The sequence below is a fragment of the Bubalus bubalis genome, chromosome 21, assembly GCF_019923935.1.
Source record: "Bubalus bubalis isolate 160015118507 breed Murrah chromosome 21, NDDB_SH_1, whole genome shotgun sequence".
NCBI classification, from domain to species: domain Eukaryota; kingdom Metazoa; phylum Chordata; class Mammalia; order Artiodactyla; family Bovidae; genus Bubalus; species Bubalus bubalis.
Genome location: NC_059177.1, coordinates 43,068,688 through 43,088,875, shown reverse-complemented (window position 1 = coordinate 43,088,875; position 20,188 = coordinate 43,068,688). Strand labels below are relative to the sequence as shown.

Here is a 20,188-nt window from a genome sequence, read left to right as displayed (position 1 = left end):
TCAGGGTCATAAAACTGTTTCCAGAGCATCTTGCAGGTATGGAACATGCTAGAATTCTTTAAAACTGATGGCAGTGGTCCCTTGCAGTAGTGGTTGCTGGGTGGGAAAATCTGTACAGTCTGCACACTCTCATCTTGTTCTGGCTTGGTTTGCGTGTATTCAAAAGACGCTCTGATGCCATGAACTTTGTGTAGTCATGGATGGTGCTTAGCACACATCTGCAGTGCCCTTGCTTGGGCTCTGCTTGGGATTAGAGAAAGAGGAAAGCGCTGGGAACAAACGAAACCCAGCACCAGGGCTCAGTCACTGACCAGATGTTTCTCTGTCTCAGCGGAGTTCAGCATCTGGACCCGGGAGGCAGGCGCCGGGGGCCTCTCCATTGCCGTGGAGGGCCCCAGTAAGGCCGAGATTACATTCGATGACCATAAAAACGGATCTTGCGGTGTGTCGTATATTGCCCAGGAACCTGGTAGGTACTCAGGGGCCAGTGGAGGACATTATCCTTGTTCGGGGATGGTTGGTTGTAAGGAATAGAAGCTCGTCAGGCTAGCACCAGTAGAAGAGGAGTTTTTCTATATGGGCACATGGGCATGTCTCCTAGAAATCCAGTTGTGGTGTATCCCCCAGGCCTTGCAGGGGCAGGAATTCTTGTTCTCCCTGTCTCTTGGCCTCTCTCTTGGCCTCACTCTGTGTGCTCTTGTTCAGCTGGTTCATTGTCCCCACTGAGCAGCCTCTCTTGACCCGCCCTCGACCAGTGGCCAGTGTGTCTGCCCCGGAAGAGGTGCCTCAGCCTCTGAGCTCCCTTGAACAGGGATTTCAACCTTTCCTGTGCCATGGATTCTTTGGCATCTGGTGAGGGCCCTGGGGACCATCTCAGGAATATCTTTAAACACATGAAATAAATTACTTTGGAGCATAAAAGAAATCAATTAAAGTATCATTTTCAAAATCTTTTTAAAGGAACAGATAAGTAACTTAGCAATGTATACAGGTTTTCATGAATACATTAAATCATATGACTCGGTGATGGTCTGTTAACTCCTGTAGTTTCTAAGTGGTAATGAGTATAACTGCTGTGTCAGGATACATATAAAACTGAAAAGTGATTGTTTTTTGGTGACAAAAATCACAATTCTTAATGCACTGTGGTTTCTTGTCAGCAGTTCTAGAGGAGGGCAATGCTGAAGTACAGTTAGAGGTTAGTAGAAATAAAGATACAGTTTTCTCCCATCCAAGTTTGGATCTCCTGAGTCCTGTGCACAGACCTTCGTGCAGCAGCCCTGCTGGGCCCAGGTTAAGAGTCCCCGCCCTTCCTCTTTGACTGAACTTTCTTTAGTCATCACTCTGCTTCTACCCCTGTTGTCACAGTTTCTGTCCTACTCTTCATCGTTCAGGATCAATAATGGATCCTGGCTACATGAAACCCTTCTTATTCTTAAGTATATAACTTCTGATACAACGCTTGGTCATAAGCCTCTCCTTTGGAAAGAAATTGGGCATACACGCCAGATGTTGATGTGTGTATGGGCTCACATATACGCAGGCAAAGCACAAAAGACACACTTCAGTGCTTTAGTCTTTGAAATTGTTAAACACAATATCTAAGATGGAAAAAAAAAAAGAATACGTGCCCTCATTCAACTACGAAAATCACGTTGGCCTGATGTGAGCTGGGTGACCCTCTCTGAACCAGCCAGTTTTACAACCATGGGCAGGGGGTGCTGTGGGCAGTGGCGGGGGGTCTCTCTTCTCCCAGAACCAGGCAGCTGCTCTGGGACTGCCCTCCTGGAATCTCTGACATGGTGGGACTCTCCTCTCCCCTCCCCACAGGTAACTACGAGGTCTCCATCAAGTTCAATGACGAGCACATTCCCGAAAGTCCCTACGTGGTGCCGGTGATCGCGCCCTCGGATGACGCCCGCCGCCTCACTGTTCTGAGCCTTCAGGTGAGACGCAAGGAAACATCCATCTCCTTGGCCACAGCCTGACCAGTGAGGCCCTGGACTCCCACGGCCCCTTCAATCTCCGACTCTGTGCCAAGGGCCCCGGCGCATTCTGACCACAGATGCCGCCAGTCGTAGGGGAGCTTTCCCAGGGCAGAGTCACATTTAGGACAGGAGACTGTTGGGGCAAGCAGAAAGCAGCCATGGTCAACAAAACTCCTTAGCATTTGGGAATGAGTTTGTTTTCTAAATATTTATCTAAGAGAAACAAAGAAGGCCTGTTAATTATTGGTTAAGGGATAAGGAGGGCTTTTAAAACAAACGCAAAACTAACAGTTCTGTGATGTTCAGCTTGCTATTATTGGCTTCCTTTTCCTCGAGAAAGTCAATTGTGATTTCTTTTACGAGGCTGATTTATTTATAATAAGTGTGTGCAAGCCACTATGTTAAGAATTGTATTGGCGTTACTTCCCAGTCCTTGCAACAGCCTGGTGAATAGGTTTTTCTTGACCCTCCTTTTAAAGATAGAAAACCTGAGGTGCAGAGAATATATAGCTCCTAGGAGCCAGCTAGAGTGAGACTCCAGACCTTGCTCTTAATAGCCAGCACCTTAATGCCAGTCCTGGCATTGTGGCAGGTGGTTACGTAGCCCAACCTATTAGAATGGCAGGAAGTGCAGTTGCTCACCCTGGCTTAAAGAGGGCATGCCATTCAAGGTTGCATTAGAGTCTTCAGCAAACTAAGAACATTGGGGATCCCTTTGGGTCTTAGGACACTGAAGATAACTAGCTGTCTGAGTCAGCTGTAGCAATTTGGCTGTGAAATAACACCAGAATCCCAAAAGATGATTTCTGGTTAAAGGGATTTCTCTAGAACCATCAGTGGCCCCTGGGTCTTGAAAATAATGGATGGATGAAAACTCATCCTTGTATCTCAGACTGATGATTGGTATCTTTGGACCTGGGTCCATGCACTTGGTTTAAAATATTTGAGAGTCTGACTCTTCCTGAAGGGGAACTGGTACTGCTAGCTGTCCCAAACATTAGGGAACCCAAACAGAACCCCAGCCAGAGTCACAGTCTGCAGATTGAAGAGCCTCTGGCGAGTACCAAGGGTGCTGACTGGTCATGGCAGTGCAGATGTTTTTCTTGTGTTTCATTTAAAGGCTTCTTAACAGAAGTCGCTTCTGTGGCCAACTTAACTAAAACCTACGGAGGGAGATAAACCCAGCATTTGTTGAGGGGCTCAGAGCTGCCTTCATGCATCTCGAAGATTTCTTTTGGATCTTCCGAGGTGTTTATCTCCCTCTTGAGGATTTAGTGGCAAGCGGATTCAGGTAACGTAAATGGTTCCATCCAAAAGGAGCTGATGTGGCGTAGTCACCTCCAAGAGACTTCTGTCGAGTCCTCTTATGACAGCTTGGTCGTGAAATACTGAAATAAGTGTGCAGCAGGCTGGTGTGTCCATTAAGCTTTTGTAACCCGCTGCAACAACAGGAGGGACTTGTGTGTCAGCTTGGTCCCCTGTTCTCCCCTTGTTACTTGATGCCAAGGGATATGTAAAGTATTTTCTGGAGGTTTACTTGCAGGCTACATGGCAACATCTGGGGCTGGTTAGGAAAGACAGGCTTGTTTTTGTCTTGCATTTGAGACTTTTTAGAAAATTAGAGTCGGCTGGCATTCTGTAGGGGAGGCGGTTGGATGGGGGTAGTCTGGTGATCAAAGACTCTGTAATTTTGGGTTCGTTCCTCCCTTTTCTGTAACTCTAGGGCGGCTCGGTCTAGTAGAATGTTCTGCAACAGCGGGAATGTCCCATATCTCCAGGGGCAGCCGCGAGCCACTAGCAACTCTTGGGCACTTGAAATGTGGCTAGTGTAACTGAGGGACTTAATTTTACAGTTGAATTGATTTCAGTTTATATATATATTTATTTATATATATATTTCAGTTTATATATATATATAAAACCACATGTGAGTAGTGACTACTAAACTAGAAGGCACTGCTTCAGCGCCTTGCCAAGGTGTAATCCTTGGACCAGCAGCCTCAGCATCGCATGGGGACTTACTAGAAACCTGGAATCCCAGGCTCTGGCCCCAACCTACTGAATCAGAATCTGCATTTTCACAAGACCCTCGGGTGCCTCGGTGGCACGTTGAGTATGAGCCGTGCTGCTTGAGAGTTATCATCTGAGTAGCCGTCCGACCAAGTTTACATCAAAACTGTTGCCTTGTAAAATTTTGCTCTTCAGGACTGGCCAATCTTGAAATACCTCAAGCATCTGAACTTCTAATCCCTTTTTCCCAGCAGAGGATACAATTTCCAGGAGAAACCATGGAGAGTGAAACTCATCCAGTAAAGAGCAGAAGCTATACTTCTCCCATGTTTTTTTTTGGTGGGGGGGGACACTGAAAACTTCTAAATGTGTGTTAATATATAAGGAGAAGATGACATTTCTGTTTTAAAACTATTCGATGTATGGGCCAGGTCCTATGCTGAGTGCCTTGAATGCACAACTTCGTTTAATCCTTGCACCAGCTCTCTGAGGTAGATTTTAGTTATCATGCCCATTTTTACAGATGAAGAAACTATGGCTCAGAGAGGTTCAGTAGTAGTTACATACCTAGGAAATGGCAGCAACCCCAGGTCCTGCTGATTTTTAACCACGGGGCAGTACTGCTTGAAAGAAAAATCATAGGTAGCCCTTTACAGATTTATTAAAAGTTCTCTTCATCTCCACCCATGAGATTAAAAAAAAAAACTTTGTTCATGTTAGTGACTGCATGGTTTTATCAGCTGCTACGTTACTTCTAAAACTGGGGTGGAGAATGGAAGGGTTTTTTTGTTCTTTCTTTGTTTTTGGTGGTTGCTGGGGGTGGATCTGGAAGATCCTAGGTTTTCTGGCCTGTACAGGTTTGTTTGGGATGCTGAAACTGTAATCCTGTTGACCAGGATGTCTCGAGTCTCCAAACCCAGGAACCATGTCTGAGTCAAGAAGACTGTGCAGATGTTTATCTCTGCTTTCTTATATTTAATGCTGGAAATGTGGAATTACTCACCTGCTCTTTTGTTGCCAGATATTATATAATAAAACATGTTCCAGGCCTATTTGCATGAGAACTGTCCCCCCAGGAATCCTGGGTTGGCGTGGTGTGTGCTGCTGAGCAAGAACGCCAAGGGCTGTAACAAGTCTCATGTGTTGACTTCTAGGAATCGGGATTAAAAGTTAATCAGCCAGCCTCCTTTGCTATAAGGTTGAACGGGGCAAAAGGCAAGATCGATGCAAAGGTGCACAGCCCCTCTGGAGCCGTGGAGGAATGCCACGTGTCTGAGCTGGAGCCAGGTAAGCGCCAGCGCCCCCACCCAGGAATGTTTCTGCAAGTGACTGCCCCAACGGAGGAGTCATCGGCCTCTCCGGGGCCTTTGGATTCCCTTTGCTATTGCCAGACGCTGTTTACAAATGAGGTATAAACATTTGCTAGGGACAGGCTTTGAGATATAACACCCCTTCTATTTTTTTTTTTTTTTAAACAAATATGTCTTTATTTTCGGTTGTTTTTCAAATTCTTTCACATGACATTCATTGTGATGTTCTCATCTTTTAAGTAAATATCACAGATCTTTACTGTTGACCTTATGAAATGAATAAAGTACACTTTGACCTCAGTTTACTCTGAAGGGAAGGTTGATTGATGTAAATGATAATCTGCAGTATTCCCTGGTGGTCTAGGGGTTAGGGCTCTGCACTCTCACTGCTGAGGGCCTGGGTTCAATCCTTGGTTGGGGAACTATAACCCTGCAAGCTTTGCTGCCAAAAGAAAAAAAAGAGAGAGATAATCTGGGTCTTCAATAGAACTTAGCATGGGATTTTCTTGCTCGCCACCTTGGTTGGTGTATGGAATTGTGTGATGTCAATCAGCTTTAACAAGACCATTTTGCAGTGAGCATATATGAAGTGTCAAGAGTTGAAAGGAAGGTAAGACTGAGGAAGACATGACTCCTGCTCCTCAAGGAGGAGCACAGACTCTAGGGAGGACCTAGAGAGAGTGAGCCAGAAAAATGCAGTGCCCTGATGAGGATCCCTGCTGATCACCAACAGCACAGGAGATTTGAGAATCTAATGGTAAAGATGATCAGAGCAGGAGAGGAAAAGGGTTTCTGCCTTGACATGGTCAGGAGGACTTCTCAGAGGAGGTAACATTAAGTGTGGGCCCTGATGCGTGAGGACAGGCCCTGCGACCACTGCCCTTGCTGGGTGTTTGCTGTGTGCCCTGCTCTGTGCACAGTGAGGGTAGACACTTGAAACCTGGGTTAGCGTTAGATAACCAGATTAGACCAGATTAGAAAGAGTGCTTTGGTTCATCTGAAAGACATGGTCATGAGCTGATGCTCCCAGAGTGGTGCATGTGAGAAACTAGCATTAATCAGCAGTGTTAGAAATGCAGAGGAAGGACTTGAGGCCAGAGTGCAGTTGGCCATAAGGAATGAAAGTGAATTCAGGAAGGTTACATGTAGCTTGGCAATAGGGTAGAAAGATGATGATGCAGTTAGGAAAACTCAGGACAGTGGCCGTGGGTGGACGAGGGTTGGTCGATGCCTTATTACAGAGTTTCACTTCAGTTCAGTCGCTCAGCCGTGTCCGACTCCTTGCGACCCCGTGAACCGCAGCACGCCAGGCCTCCCTGTCCATCACCAACTCCTGGAGTTCACCCAAACCCATGTCCATTGAGTCGGTGATGCCATCCAACCATCTCATCCAAATCCATGTCCGTTGAGTCGGTGATGCCATCCAACCATCTCATCCTCTGTCATCCCCTTCTCCTCCTGCCCTCAGTCTTTCCCAGCATCAGGATCTTTTCCTGAGTCAGCTCTTGATAAATTACAGAACACCCATCTCAAACCAACTCATATAATAAAGGGGGTCCATTACACACATTAAAGGGATCTGTTCAGGATCTAAGATGGGTTTCAGTGACAATTTAATTCAGCCATTGAGCTACTTTCTCCATGGCCCCAAACATCTCTGCTCTTTCTTCTGATCTGTGGGCCTCATTTTGCAACAGCCTTCCTCTTGGTGGCAAGATAAGTGCAGCAGCCCACAACGCTAATCAAGGGAAACATCCTCTCCTCAAGATTCTCTCTCAGAAGACGCTCCTTTTGCAGAAGTCTTCAGCAAACCTCCCTTCTTATCTCACTGAACACACATGCTCCTTCCTGGGTCACTTCCTGTGGCTAAACTCTATGTGCTAATTGACTTAGGCTTGGGGGAAAAGGGATTTCTCCCCTCACTCTTCCTCATTAGCTCGACCCAATCAAGGACCATCCCTGGGGGTGGGGTCAATTTCCCTTGAAACACATTGGCTTTCTGAGAGGAGGAGTGGTTCCCTGGTCGGGGATGGTGCAGTGCTGAAGGATATATGGGTGACAGTTCCATGTGGGGAGAGTCTAGAAGAGACTAGAAGAGGGTTTGGGTGGAACTTTGAGCAACAGAAGTTCTAAAGCGGGTGGAGGGTACGAGGAGCCAGGGAGCGGCCAAGAGACTGACTGGAGGAGAACAGACTCTGCCTCCCAGCTGAGAGCCCTTCAGGAAAGAAGGAGGCTGTCGAGGGGTGCATGATGGGAGGATATTCTAGGAGCCCATTTCAGCTAACAGATCCTCTTGCCACAGGCTGTGACCCAAACGCAGAGTGAGAAATCTGGCTGTTGCCTTGTGGGGCAGCTGCTAGCTTGGAGCTTACTTAAGAAGCATTAATGTCCAATGAAACCATTTACCCCCCTACAAGTGGCCAAGCGGAGAAACTTTGCCAGAAGTGAGCTTTCCGTAAAAGAAGCGTCCCTCTGAGGCTGAGGCCACAGGGGATTAAGCACTGCATTCGGGACCTGGATGCATTTCCTGCAGGGCAGCCTAGGGACATGCAAAGAGGCCTATTTGGTTTAGATCACCAACACTGGGCACCAGGCTTGTGGTAGAACCATGGTCTCATTAGTAACCTCAGGTGGGCCCCTCAGGTTGGCCTCCTGTCCCTTGTCCCCACCCATCAGGGTTGTGTTCACAGGCCCCGTTTTACCCTGTGCCTTTGCTCATTCTCCCAGATAAGTATGCTGTTCGCTTCATCCCCCATGAGAATGGTATCCACACGATTGACGTCAAGTTCAACGGGAGCCACGTGGTTGGAAGTCCCTTCAAAGTGCGCGTCGGGGAGCCTGGACAAGCAGGGAACCCCGCCCTGGTGTCGGCCTATGGCGCAGGGCTCGAGGGGGGCTCCACAGGTAACATGCTGCCTCTACCTCTCATGTGCAATGAGCTGGCCCCAGGGAAGAGCAGATGGAGCTTTGCAAGCCCTGGGAAGCCAGCTGACTGCCCTCCCCAGGGAAACTGCAGTCAGCTGTCTTCCTTTGCCAGGTCCTTTTAGGATCAGGACACTGATAGGCAATTCAACACAGCATCTCTCGTTTTGAGGATCCGCAGAGTTTGTGATGCATGTAACAGGCCTCGGGAGAGGTCCCCTACCTGCCAGCTCCCTGGGCTCCTAGAAACATATCAGATCCGCAGTAAGACTTGTCTCAGCCAGGTTCCTTCTTATTCTGATCCTAACAGAGGAGGGGAAAATCCCCAAAGAGTCAAATTCATCTTTAACCCTTGACACAAATAGGGCACGTTAGCTTGTAAAAAATATGGGCAGGGAGGAAACAGGTAAAGTTCCATCGTGCTTCTCGCCCCTCCCTCCCTCTGGGTCCAGGAGGAAGGAAGGCTCACACATCAAGGGAGGACCTTCAGATTGTCTCTCTGTTGGTCTTCAGTCTTGATCACTTGGTTGCTTGGCTAGTCGGTTCATTAAAGAAGCAGACATGGAGTTTTGCTTTTATGAAATAGCTATGGTCTTAGTGCTGTTTGTGTTGTAGTACAACTTGCTGTTGTCACCTGACATCCTAAGGAACTTTCTGTGTCAAGACCTACAGATCTGCCCACCTCGTGGTGGCTGCAGTTAGTGTCCGTGCTGTGAACACAGAGGTGGGCGTCGGCCATGTCCAGTGCGTCACTATCAGGCAAGGTGCCAGGGTGGGTTTCTCTGCAGGCATGGATCCACTGGGGCACGGCTGGCATCTGGTTGTTACTTTGGGCTCTCTTAGGAAGGCAGCCCAGTTTCTTGAGTCCCTTGGGTGTGCACATTCTTGAGTCCCTTGGGTGTCCCCACCCTGTGGGTGGGGAACATTAGTGTTCCCCAGTTGGGTGAGTGAGACAGAGCAGACCCCTCTCGCCCATGGGCGAGGGGATGAGCAGCTGTGGTTGCCTGGCAACCAGCCCCGAGGAACAAGCATCCTAAGGGCCCGAGGGACCTGCCCAGGTGCAGGAGTGACTGACCAGCTGGCTAGCCACACTGAGACTCTGGGCCAAAACAGTGGCCTCAGCAGTACTTCCCACGGGGTCTGTGTGAGGACTCCCTATCTCCCCAGGCCCATCTAGTCTGGCTCCACACCGAGCTCTGGGCCAGCAGCTTTACAAGGCACAGGACTGCTCTGGCCTGGGACATGTCCGCTTTACAGATGAACAACGTGGGGCTTAGAAAGGTTGGGCTGCTCACCAACACTACTTAGCTTGGAGGGGCAGAGCTGAAATCGGTCTGGGTTCACAGCCTCGAGGCCTGTTCCCTTACCCGCTTAGTTCTGCTGCTTTCCTAAGTGGCTGACTCGCCCCGAGGCAGCAGCTACACCCCTGGCCCGCTTTGTGGGGTGTCCTACACCAGGACCCCTGTTTTCCCAGCTGCTTTGAAAGGTCCCCAGGCAGCAGCAGTGCAGGCATTTGGCCCCTGATGCACCATCAACCCTTGAAGCCCAGGCGGGGTCCTCCTGGCACTTGGAGCCCCAGCAGGCCTCAGGCCAGGCCCCACCATGGCCACTGCGGTCTCCTGCGTCGCCAGCAGCCACCTCATCCCCTGGTGGATCACACCTGCGGTGCTGGGGCCTGTGGTGCTTCCTCTAGGCTGTTGGCACACAGGCCTTCTCAGGAGCTCGGGTTTCAGACTGTGCTTTGCAGGCACTGGATGCTGCTGAGGGAGGGAGCTGGTCTTCCAGGGAGACTCCCAGCCGGGAGCAGGAGGTACAGAGCGCGTCTGTTTCAAGCCCTGTGTAAATATTGCTCTTGTCAAGGGGAAGGCGTCTTGTTTTTCTAGCCCTCCTGCTCCCAGGCCTTTTCCCAAATCTCCATCCCCGGCTTACACAGCTGCAGTGTGTGTGGAATGAAAAGGTGTCTGTGTACGACTGCCAGAGGGCCCGCATCCTGACCCTCGGCACAGAGCGGGCTTCCCTGTGTTTTTATGGGTGGGTTTGCTGTATCTCTTGGCTCGAGCTTTGAATGGTCCATTCTGCAGGTTTTGAAGCACGGGAATGTGGAGAATTTGGGGTGGGACTCTTCGCTGCAGAGGGGCTGAGAAGGCCAGCAATTACACCAGGGAGTTCCAGGCTTCTCTGCTTGGAAGAGCCATTTTCTTGATGAAATGTTCCCGGAACCCCACTCTGCACAAGGTGTATGAGCACAACCTTGGCCCAGCACCCTTCACCCACCTTCAGGATGTAGTAGGGCTCCATCACACTCACAGGGACTCATCTGTACACAGATGGCAATGCAGGGGGACACTAGAGAAAGCCTGAGAGCAGCAACGAAGATCCAGTGCAGCCAAAAAATTAATTAATTAAAAAGAGCAGCAGTAATTTTGGACTTCATAAAACAAACAGAAAAAGCAAATATTACACTAGAAAAATAACGCGTAACAGGGCCATGCCCACAGATGTCCTGGGTCCTGGTTCTAGCTGGAGGCAGTGGTGAGAGGGAACGCCTGTGTGTGGATTTTTTTTCTCCTATCCTCTCTTGGGTGAGTGCACTAGCTCTGGGTAAGACCTTCTGTTTAAATCCCAGTTCAGTCAGTCCCCAGATGTGTGACTTGGGATGAGTGGTTTGACCTCTCTGAGCCTCCACTTTCATCCTAGTAAAACGGGACTAGTAAGGAACCCCACCTGATAGGTTGCTCTTGTCCTGTAATTCCTTATTTCTCTTTTTGCACCTGGTCTTCCTTTCTGGGCCCTCACAGTCATGATGAACTGATGCTTCTCAGGGATGGAGCAAGAGCAAGGCCAGGTCTTTTCATCTTCACTTTAAAAGTACCTTTTTTTCCCCTTATTGTCACTTGCAGCTACTTCCTGGAAATCCTGTCCCTTGTATGCACAGCCTCCTCCCTTTACCTGCAAGGCCTTGCTTCAGCAGCAGCTGTCGTGAGGGCTTCTGAACGGCACATTTGAGAAATTTGGGGGGAACAGGATGCTGGGGGGGCGGGGGGGGTGTGTTGCTGGGACAGGAGCCTCAGGAGCTTCCAGAAACAGCTGGGTTGTGTTTGGGGTTGTGTGATAGCAGTTCCTTTGTTTTATTGATAACCAGAACAATAATTCTTTCTCTGGCCTCCAAGCTATAATTAAACCAAAATAGTTCCCAGCTGGGGCGGGGTCCAGGGCTCTGGGAAGAGCACAGCCCTGCACGGGAATGCTATGCCGAGGGTGCCCCATAGAGGGCGCTGCAGCGGGTGTCTGGGCCCTACCTCTTCCTGCCTGGAACTGGAAAGGGGGTTGGGGGCTGTGAGCTTTTGCAGGGCCTTGGGCTCAGGCAGGAATGCCACTGTGATCGTTGGCTGGCACTCTCTCTTGGCCCAGCTTTCCTTCTATCACAAGGCAGGATGTCTGTGCAGGGGGCCCTTGTATACCAGGTAGGTAGGAAGTAGAATGTCCTGGAGCTGGGTTAGGGCTTCCGAGCCAGCCAGCAGATAGGCGGGGGCTCTGGAGCCACACACACACATGTTCCGATACCAGCTCTGCCACTTCTCCTGTAGCTCCGACTGGCATGTGGTTGAACTTCCCTGAGCCTCAGTGTTGTTTGCTAAAGAGGAATCACTGGGTGTGTAGAGCGCTGGGCACAGGATCAAGAGTCAGAGAGGTGTGAGTGGTAATTAGCAGAGCTGCTGTCTCGTCGCCGTCTTGTTGCTGGTGTGCAGGGCACAGTGCGGGGGCTGGCAGATCCCAGAAAGACGGCTGGCCCTCTACAGGATGGTGTCTGGGGCGAGGAGCCTGAGGAGGAAGGAGGCAGCTCTGGGTGGCCTGGGCTTCTCCAAGTCTACCCAGAGGAGAAAGAAAAGGTCAGAGGGACCCACGCTTGCCCCACCCCTGGAGGCAGAGCTGGCCTCCGGGGGCTGAAGCAGCACTTCGGGAACACAATGGTGACTTGGGCTTCTTGCCCTCGGCCACGGCTCGTGCCCGGAGGAGAACGGGGGTGGGTGCTTGCTGGCAGAAGGTCAGCCACACTTCTGTCTGGACCTTGGAAGGGGTTACCATTCCCCAGGACCTGAAGTTCTCTGTGCCAGGAACTCAGAGCTAGTACAGGTGGGTTCCCTGTACAGGTGGGACCTCTGTGTGCCCCACCGCTGCTTCAGGGCCCCCAGCACACTCCCCAGACACCCCCCCCCACCCCGCCCCCCGACCACCAATCCCTCCAACTGTTCATGTGATCTTTATTCCTGCTTCCTTTCTCCCAGGTATCCAGTCAGAATTTTTCATCAATACCACCCGAGCAGGGCCAGGGACATTATCCGTCACCATCGAAGGGCCATCCAAGGTTAAAATGGATTGCCAGGAAACCCCCGAAGGGTACAAGGTCATGTACACCCCCATGGCTCCTGGAAACTACCTGATTGGCGTCAAATATGGTGGGCCCAACCACATCGTGGGCAGCCCGTTCAAGGCCAAGGTGACAGGTAATGACCAAATGACTTTGAAGTTAATCTTCCCCTTGTTAGCAGGGGAGGTGGTCTTGTTACAGTATCGGCAGAGCTAACCACTGGTAGAAACTGGACGATTTTAGATACGTTGAATCTGCCTTGAATCTTGGAGTAAAGAAGTAATAGGACATGTCAGCAGGGAGAGCATGTTCAAAACCTGCAGAATAAGGAGGCAGAGCAGGGCTATAGAAGTTGAGAAAGCATGTTAGGTCTCTAACAGAAAAGGAGGAGCGCTTACATATTTGAAATCGTATGTATTTGTTTCGATCAGGGCCTGAAAAATCCCCTCATTTCTAACCTTCACTTTTAAAAGAATCAAAAGTTTTATTTTTTTTTTAATAAATTTATAAAAACATGCCTTCTTCAGAACACTGAAAAAGGTACCAAACAGTAAAAACCACCTCACAGCCCACCACCCAAAGTAACCACCATAAATATTGTGGTGAATTCCATCATCGTGTCTCTTTCTGCTTGGTTCACTGTCATGTAAGCAGTATAGGTTCATAGCAGACAATTACATTAAAAATAAATTAACTTAAAATGTTAGGGAATTCCCTGACAGTCAAGTGTTTAAGACTCCATACTCCCACTGCAGGGGAGCTTGGGCTCACTCTCTAGTCGGGGAACTATAAGATTCCACATGCTCTGGGGCATTGCACCCCCCAAAAAAAAATTCAGAGAAAAGAATCACTTTCTAATATGTAGAGGGACTCATTTTTGATATTTTGTCAGTGTTCTCCCATACTTCTACACAGCTTAGAAATATTTTATATAAATGGAAGATGTCCATTCCATAGGATGGCATGTGGTTATATGGGAGGGATTTCCAGATCAAGGATTTCCATCAGGTCAACCAAGGCCAGACTTCCTAATATTCCCAGAAAGCCAGATCTTAAGTTTTGTAGGGCAGGACCCTAGGACTCCATAGAAGACAGTGGGCAGGTTGAGATGGGTAAGCTGTGGCATTTAGACCCAGGTGTTGGGGGGTGTGGGAGAGGTGTGGTGGCTTTTGGATCCCAGTGTTGGGGAGTTGGGGCTCTCCTGGGATTTCTGCTCGGGGCACTTGCCTTGTCTGACCAGTCACACCCATTTGCTCCCTCCTGGTTCCCAGGCCAGCGTCTGGTCAGCCCCGGCTCGGCCAACGAGACCTCCTCCATCCTGGTGGAGTCAGTGACCAGGTCCTCAACGGAGACTTGCTACAGCGCCATCCCCAAAGCATCCTCGGACGCCAGCAAGGTGACCTCCAAGGGCGCAGGGCTCTCGAAGGCCTTCCTGGGCCAGAAGAGCTCCTTCCTGGTAGACTGCAGCAAAGCCGGTAGGCACCCTGGCCCTGCCCGGGGAAGGGAGGCTGTGGGGGGACACCTTCCGTGTCACATGCTCATCATCTTATTCTGCGCTGAGTATTTTTAAATGATTTGCCACTTGATGTTTTTCAAATGACCTCAAGGTACATAGAAGAGGTTTCATTATCCCCATTACACTGAATCAGTAACCTGGCCTCTTCTCTGCCACTAGCTGCTTTAACTGCAGTCTGAACTTGGGTATTTATTTGGGTGTCAATGTGATTTAGTTGCCTGGGTCCTGGCACCTGGCACATCTGGCTGGAAACCTGGCTCCACCACTTACTTATTTCTCTCTCCCTCCCTCCTTTCCTTCCCAGTGCTTATTAGCCATGTGCCCTTGGGAAAGTTACTAAATGTCTTTCTGAAAGTCAGTTTACTCTTCTCTAAAATGGGAATAATAATATTCCTAAAGGTTCTCAAGAGAATAAATGAGATTAGAGTAGCCAGCACTTACATAGCCGTTTTACTATGTGCTAAGGGCTTCACATATAACAATTCCTCTAAACCTCACCAGTAGCCCAGGAGGTCTCTTTTTTTAAAAAACACTTTCACCCTCTGTTTACAGTTGGGGGAGCTAAGGCAGAGAGAGGTGAGGTTCCATGTCCAAGGTCACCCACCTAGGAAGCAGCAGGGCAGGGATTTGAACTTGTATGAGTGCTCTGCTCTCCTGCCTCTCGCTGGTCCCAAGCATCATCCAAGAAGTGTAGGCAGTAACCGCTAGCTTTGCTTTGGCTCCCACCTCCCCTCCTCTTCCTCTGCCTTCTTGGGTGCATCCTCGTGACGTCACCACCTTCCTCTGCCCCTCACCCCCACCCCCAGGTTCCAACATGCTGCTGATCGGGGTCCACGGGCCCACCACCCCCTGCGAAGAAGTCTCCATGAAGCACGTGGGCAACCAGCAGTACAACGTGACCTACGTCGTCAAGGAGCGGGGGGATTACGTCCTGGCCGTGAAGTGGGGAGAGGAGCACATCCCCGGCAGTCCGTTCCACGTCACCGTGCCTTAAAACACTTCTCGTCGGGTCCCGGGAGCCGTGCTGGCGGCTGCTTCTGTTGCTTGTCTGTTAACTCGTTTTATACAAAGTCCTCCGGCCTATTTGTGGGTCTGAAAACCCCATCCTCAAAACATTGCCTCTTTTTTTTTTTCCCTTTTAGTACAGAAAGAAGTCCTAAACTTGACTCTTTAGGGACATGTTGGGGAGTAAAGAAGTGAAAATTAATGCAATAGGCCTGGCTAATCAGACCTCTTGTGGCACAGATCACCCCCTCCAGACAGAACTGGAACAGACCAGGCTCGTATTTTTAAGAAATGAAATTAGCTAGTTTACAAAACAAGGCTGAGAGGAGGGGCAGGGAAAAAGAGGAGACCTAGTCTATGCTATCATTTAGAGAAGATGACCGTATCATGTGAGAAAGGGGTACTAGGTGGACACCTTTGTTTTAACACTACTACCGCCCCCCGCCGCCCCAAGGGCAGAGTCCAAGGTGACAGACTGGCCGAAATGGCCTCCTGGTGCCTCTGCCCTCATCCTGCTGCTTGCTTCCCTGCAGGGTCATTGTGTGTGACCATCTTGACAGCCAGGTCTTTGCTTTTGTTTTCAAAGTCCTTTTCAGTCACCGGGTCTGAGTGGTGAGCAGTCCCCCACTTGCCAAAGATTCCCCGCCCCCCACCTTTTTTAAACCAACACGAGTCCCTGTTCTTAGCCCATGCTCCAGCCGTCGGTCTGTCTGTTGAGTTTCCAGCACGTCCAGAGAGACCGCGTACGGGTCTGAGGGTTAGTGCAGGCCTCCTGCGCCACAAAACGCTCCACACCCACTCCCAGTCGGCCCCAGCGTGGCCTTTTTCTGGAAAATAATTATAGAAGGGAAACCCCTGCCGACCTTTGGCCTGAAAGTCAAGGAATGACGGGAGGGAAGGACCACAGCTCACTGGTGGTCCTTCACCATTCGCAGAAACAAGGAAAACATATTCGGCCCCAAGGACATGCCACCCGAGGCTGTTTGGAAAGCCAGGGGCAGCTGCAAAATTCCGAAAATGGGGTATAAGGCATTTTACGTGCCTTCTTGCACACCTGCTTTGGAATAAAAATGAAAGTGTTGGGAGGTTGCTGGCTGACTGCAGGGCCCAGATGTGCGGTGTGGTCTGAGCAGGCGGTCCTTTCAGACTGGCTGCCGAGCCCTCCTGGGGTGGCTGCTGTCACCTCGACTGCATTCATGGGCGGCATGGGGCGCGGTGGGTGACCCTCCCCGAGGTGCAGCAGCTGGGGTGCGTGTTGGCAAAGCCTACCTGTTAGAAACTGGAACTGCCCGAAGCCTGATGTGGAAGGACCACAGGCCTCATGAACTGGGACGTGGAAGTGAAACTGGAACCAAATGCCGACTGTAAATTGTATCTTATAACTTATTAAATACGTTTGCTCCGTAAGCTCCCCGGGTGTTCTTGGATGCTGTCCTTCCCTAAGTGGTTTGAGGCTCTGACCCACCCTCCCAAACCCTGGCCGAAAGGATGCAGATTAAGCCACTTGTCTCGACAGGGAACTTCGTCTCTTTTCGCTGGGGGATGTTCTATTTCTCCGCAGGCCCCGGGGGGTAGTTTATCAGGGTGAGGTGCCCTGGCACCAACACAGCCTCCTGGGGAAGTTTGCTGCCGTTTGCCCTGGTTAAGAGTCCCAGATACGAAACCCACTGAGGGGAAGGCTGTGGTTTTATGAGAGAGAGAGAAAGCCTTTTTCCTGATGAGCTGTGAAACCCCCGCTGGAGGGAATGTATTCCGGCAAGAAGTGGCGTCACCTGTCAGTCCTTGGGACAGCAGGGTTTGGAGGTAGTGGTGAGTCTTCCCTCGCTCTGCTGCTCCTTGCTGCTCGGGAAGCTTCTCCTTGCCGTGTGCTTGCGACTCTTTGCCCCGCCTCCTGTGCCGCAGCAGTGCTGTGATATGATTTCATGGTGAAGATGCTAACTCAGGCGCTGCGGTAACATGTTTGCAGTCTTGGGGCTCACGGGGGGCGGATTCTGGCCCCTGCCTTTTGTCCCCAGAGTAGGAGCTCTACTTCCCTGCTTATCCTGCTGTGGGAGCAGACACACAGCAGGAACCCAGGATCCCTCTCTCTCCCCCTGGGCACCAGCAGGTGCCATGATGACAGGAGTCCATTCTGGACCCCCAGCCCTGCACTGGGGGTGAGGGGTGGAGAGAAAGGCTTCTTTTGGTGTGTTTCTTCCCAATGCCCAGCTGGTGATCAGGACGGTGATGCATTGTGTACCTCTGAGAGGTGGGAGGAGGACTGGAGGGATGGAGGGTCTTTCTGCCCGTCGTTCTGGATAGAGCAGCCTTGTCTGTGGGCCTGTGCTGTGAACGTCTGTTCCTGGACTCCAGGACGTCCATGGGCTTTGCGGAATGCAGGCTGTCTCCAGTGCATCTGGAGAGGCCACGGTAGGCTGCGTTTGCCCAAAGAGGAGACCAGGATCCCACCCTGTTGAAGCGTGGCTGGTTTCTGGGGAGGCAGCATTGGTAAATTAACATCTGGACTTTAGCATCAAGTAACCTAGGGATTATGTCCTGGCTCTGCCACTCACTGGCAGTGTGGCTTGGGGAAGCTGCTTCACCTCTCAGAGTGTGCTGTGAGCCCTCTGGGAGCTGTGAGAGTCTTGGCCACTGCTGTCTGTGATCAAACCCTGCCAGAGGTAATGGGCCTCCTCCACAGGCTGCTTGTTAGTACAGAGGTGCTGCTCCTGGCGTTCCCCCAGCCAATAACATGAAGGACATCTCAGGATGAAACCTGTGCATTTCTCAACAGGTCAGTGGCTAGTACCACAGGGCAGTTGTTATCTGCACCTGGACTTGCTGCTATGGGAACCAGCTGTTGTTTGTACAAACACCTTGAAAACTTTGAAACCTGACCCTTTGAAACCTTACCCTTTACCACCCTTTACCGGGTGCCAGGCCCTTTCTGACTTTCACTGGTTGACTCTGCCCCTTTCCTTCCCAGAGCTGGCTGGACCATCGCTCTCTGGTGACCCGTGGAACTTAGGCGCACAGCAGCTTCCAGCTGCCATGCAGAGACCCCCAGCTCAGAACAGGCTCGTCCCCTCCATGCCCAGACCCCCTCCTGTTCCTCAACCAGTTTCTCTCTGCGACTCAGGGAAGCGATGCAACCAGGGAAGAAGCCTTTTATCAACATGGGCCCTTGTCCACATGTCTGGTCTTAAGACTTCAAAGGGGCCTTGAAAGCCACATTTTGATGAGTGGTGTAAAATGAGTTGGGCACACAGGGATTTAATTTTCCTTGAAAACTGCACAGCCTTAGAAATTAGCAGAGTAAAAATTAATGGTGAAATGGGTGCTTAATCCTCGTCAACCCCCCAAGTTTGTATTTGAAAATGGGCAAGATTGTTAATTCAAGTGCTCTTTGGCTTTGGTGCTTGAGCAAAAGGATGGACTCTCTCCAAGTCTCCATTAACTCGTGGGAAGATGGGGCTTTGTAATCAACTAATTTCAACTAATGAAAACTCTCCCAGAAACACAGCTTGTTTGGCTAATTTTTTTCTGCTCCTCACAATAGCAAATCATAACTCCGAGAAGGAGTGAAAATGTCACATCGCTCAAGGCAAGGCTGAGTCCCATTTTTTCCCTCGGCTTTGTCCTCAGGGTGCTGCCCAAACACACGGTGGGAGGAATCCTTCTAGACAAAGAGATCCTTTCTGCTTTGTGATAAGGCTTTTGTCTGGGCCCCTGAGCCCACAGGGGATCAGCTCATGTGCAAGGAATTTAGGGTGGCGCACCCTACACCCCTTCTTTCTTCAAGAGTTCTCTCAAGCAGGCCTGCAGGAGGTGGGGAATTTACGAGCCTGACTTGTGGCTCGCATCCAAGGGCGTTCTGTATGTTGGGCCTGCTTATCTCCCCTGGACAAAGCTGGAAGATGAAAGAATCTGCAGCCTTTTATAGCCCACATTACTCCCTCTGCCTTGACCATGACCGTCGCCTTCCCAAGCACCAGACACCTCTCCCTGTCAGCATGGACATTCTTAGGGCAAAGCTGATGCTGGGCGCCAGTGAGGCGATAGCAGAGAAGGAAGCCTTGGCAGAGGCACCAAGCCCCAGAAATGCCTGCTTCACAGGAAACCCATGTGTGAGAAACACTCAGAAAGCAGCAGGTCAGGAAGTCTGGATTCCAGTCTCAGTTCGCCCACCTCAGGCAGTTACCTTCTCTTGTGCCTCAGTGCCTTTATCCATAAAATGGGGAGACAATGGGGAAGTCCACTCTAGGATGAATCTTCAGAAAGATCTCACAACACATCCATCTCCCAACTGACCTAGGCAAACCCTGAGCTGCCGGGAGAGGGGCTGTGTGAGTTTTGAGGAGACTCAGCTGCCCGAGGTGAAGTGGAAGGGGTACCTCACGGGGGAAGCACGGTTTGTGGAGAAACCATTTAGCATGGGGGCTATTAGCACAGGCGGGCAGATTCAAATCCGTGACCTTCGGCCGATCGCACACACTCACAGAAAACAGCGCCTCCCTGATTTTCTCCGGTGACATGGGGTAATGGGACCTACTCCGTAGAGTGCTCTTAGGCTTAACCAACAAGATGCCGTAAAGAATATCACTGGCAAGGTTCACAAAATGATTATTACTCGCTCAGTGCCTAAAATGATTCTTCTGAGAGCTTAATTCCAGGAGAAGCTACTTTAAAGACACATGTACTGAGTCCTAGGAGAGGCCCTTGGACAAAGTTACAGGTGGGGGATTAGGGTGGGGTCATCAGTGGGAGTGGACAGCATGGGTCCCTGGTGGCCTGGGGTGTGGCCAGAAGGCTGGGTGGAGACTCAGGTGCACCTTTGACCCTGCTCCCAGAGACCAGAGGCAGGCCTGGGGGCTGCCCCCACACCCCAGGGGTGGGTGGTGGCTTTTATTTATTTTTTAATATTTATTTGGTTTCACCAGGTCTTAGTTGCAGCATGTGGGATCTTTGATCTTTGTTGCGGCAGGCGAACTCTTAGTTGCAACATGTGGGATCTAGTTCCCTGACCAGGGATAGAACCTGGGCCCTCTGCATTGGGAGCACAGAGTCTTAGCCACTGGACCACCAGGGA

At 50.5% G+C, this 20,188-nt stretch overlaps 1 protein-coding gene and 1 non-coding gene across 8 annotated transcripts in view; one reads left to right on the top strand and one right to left on the bottom strand.

The window, feature by feature from the left end:
- Positions 1-16,527, top strand: part of FLNB (filamin B) — a 139,445-nt gene extending 122,918 nt beyond the window's left edge. For all 7 annotated transcript variants that reach the window (XM_025272811.3, XM_025272810.3, XM_025272809.3 and 4 more), the window contains 7 exons: positions 332-469; positions 1,831-1,946; positions 5,153-5,285; positions 8,036-8,212; positions 12,517-12,735; positions 13,871-14,074; positions 14,922-16,527. In XM_025272811.3, coding sequence (XP_025128596.1) covers positions 332-469; positions 1,831-1,946; positions 5,153-5,285; positions 8,036-8,212; positions 12,517-12,735; positions 13,871-14,074; positions 14,922-15,109 — 1,175 coding nt within the window. In that variant the 3' untranslated portion in view covers positions 15,110-16,527. The remainder of the gene's footprint in view (positions 1-331; positions 470-1,830; positions 1,947-5,152; positions 5,286-8,035; positions 8,213-12,516; positions 12,736-13,870; positions 14,075-14,921) is intronic.
- A 3,588-nt stretch (positions 16,528-20,115) lies between these two features.
- TRNAG-CCC lies at positions 20,116-20,188 on the bottom strand. The gene has a single exon. It is a non-coding gene; the product is annotated as a tRNA-Gly (tRNA).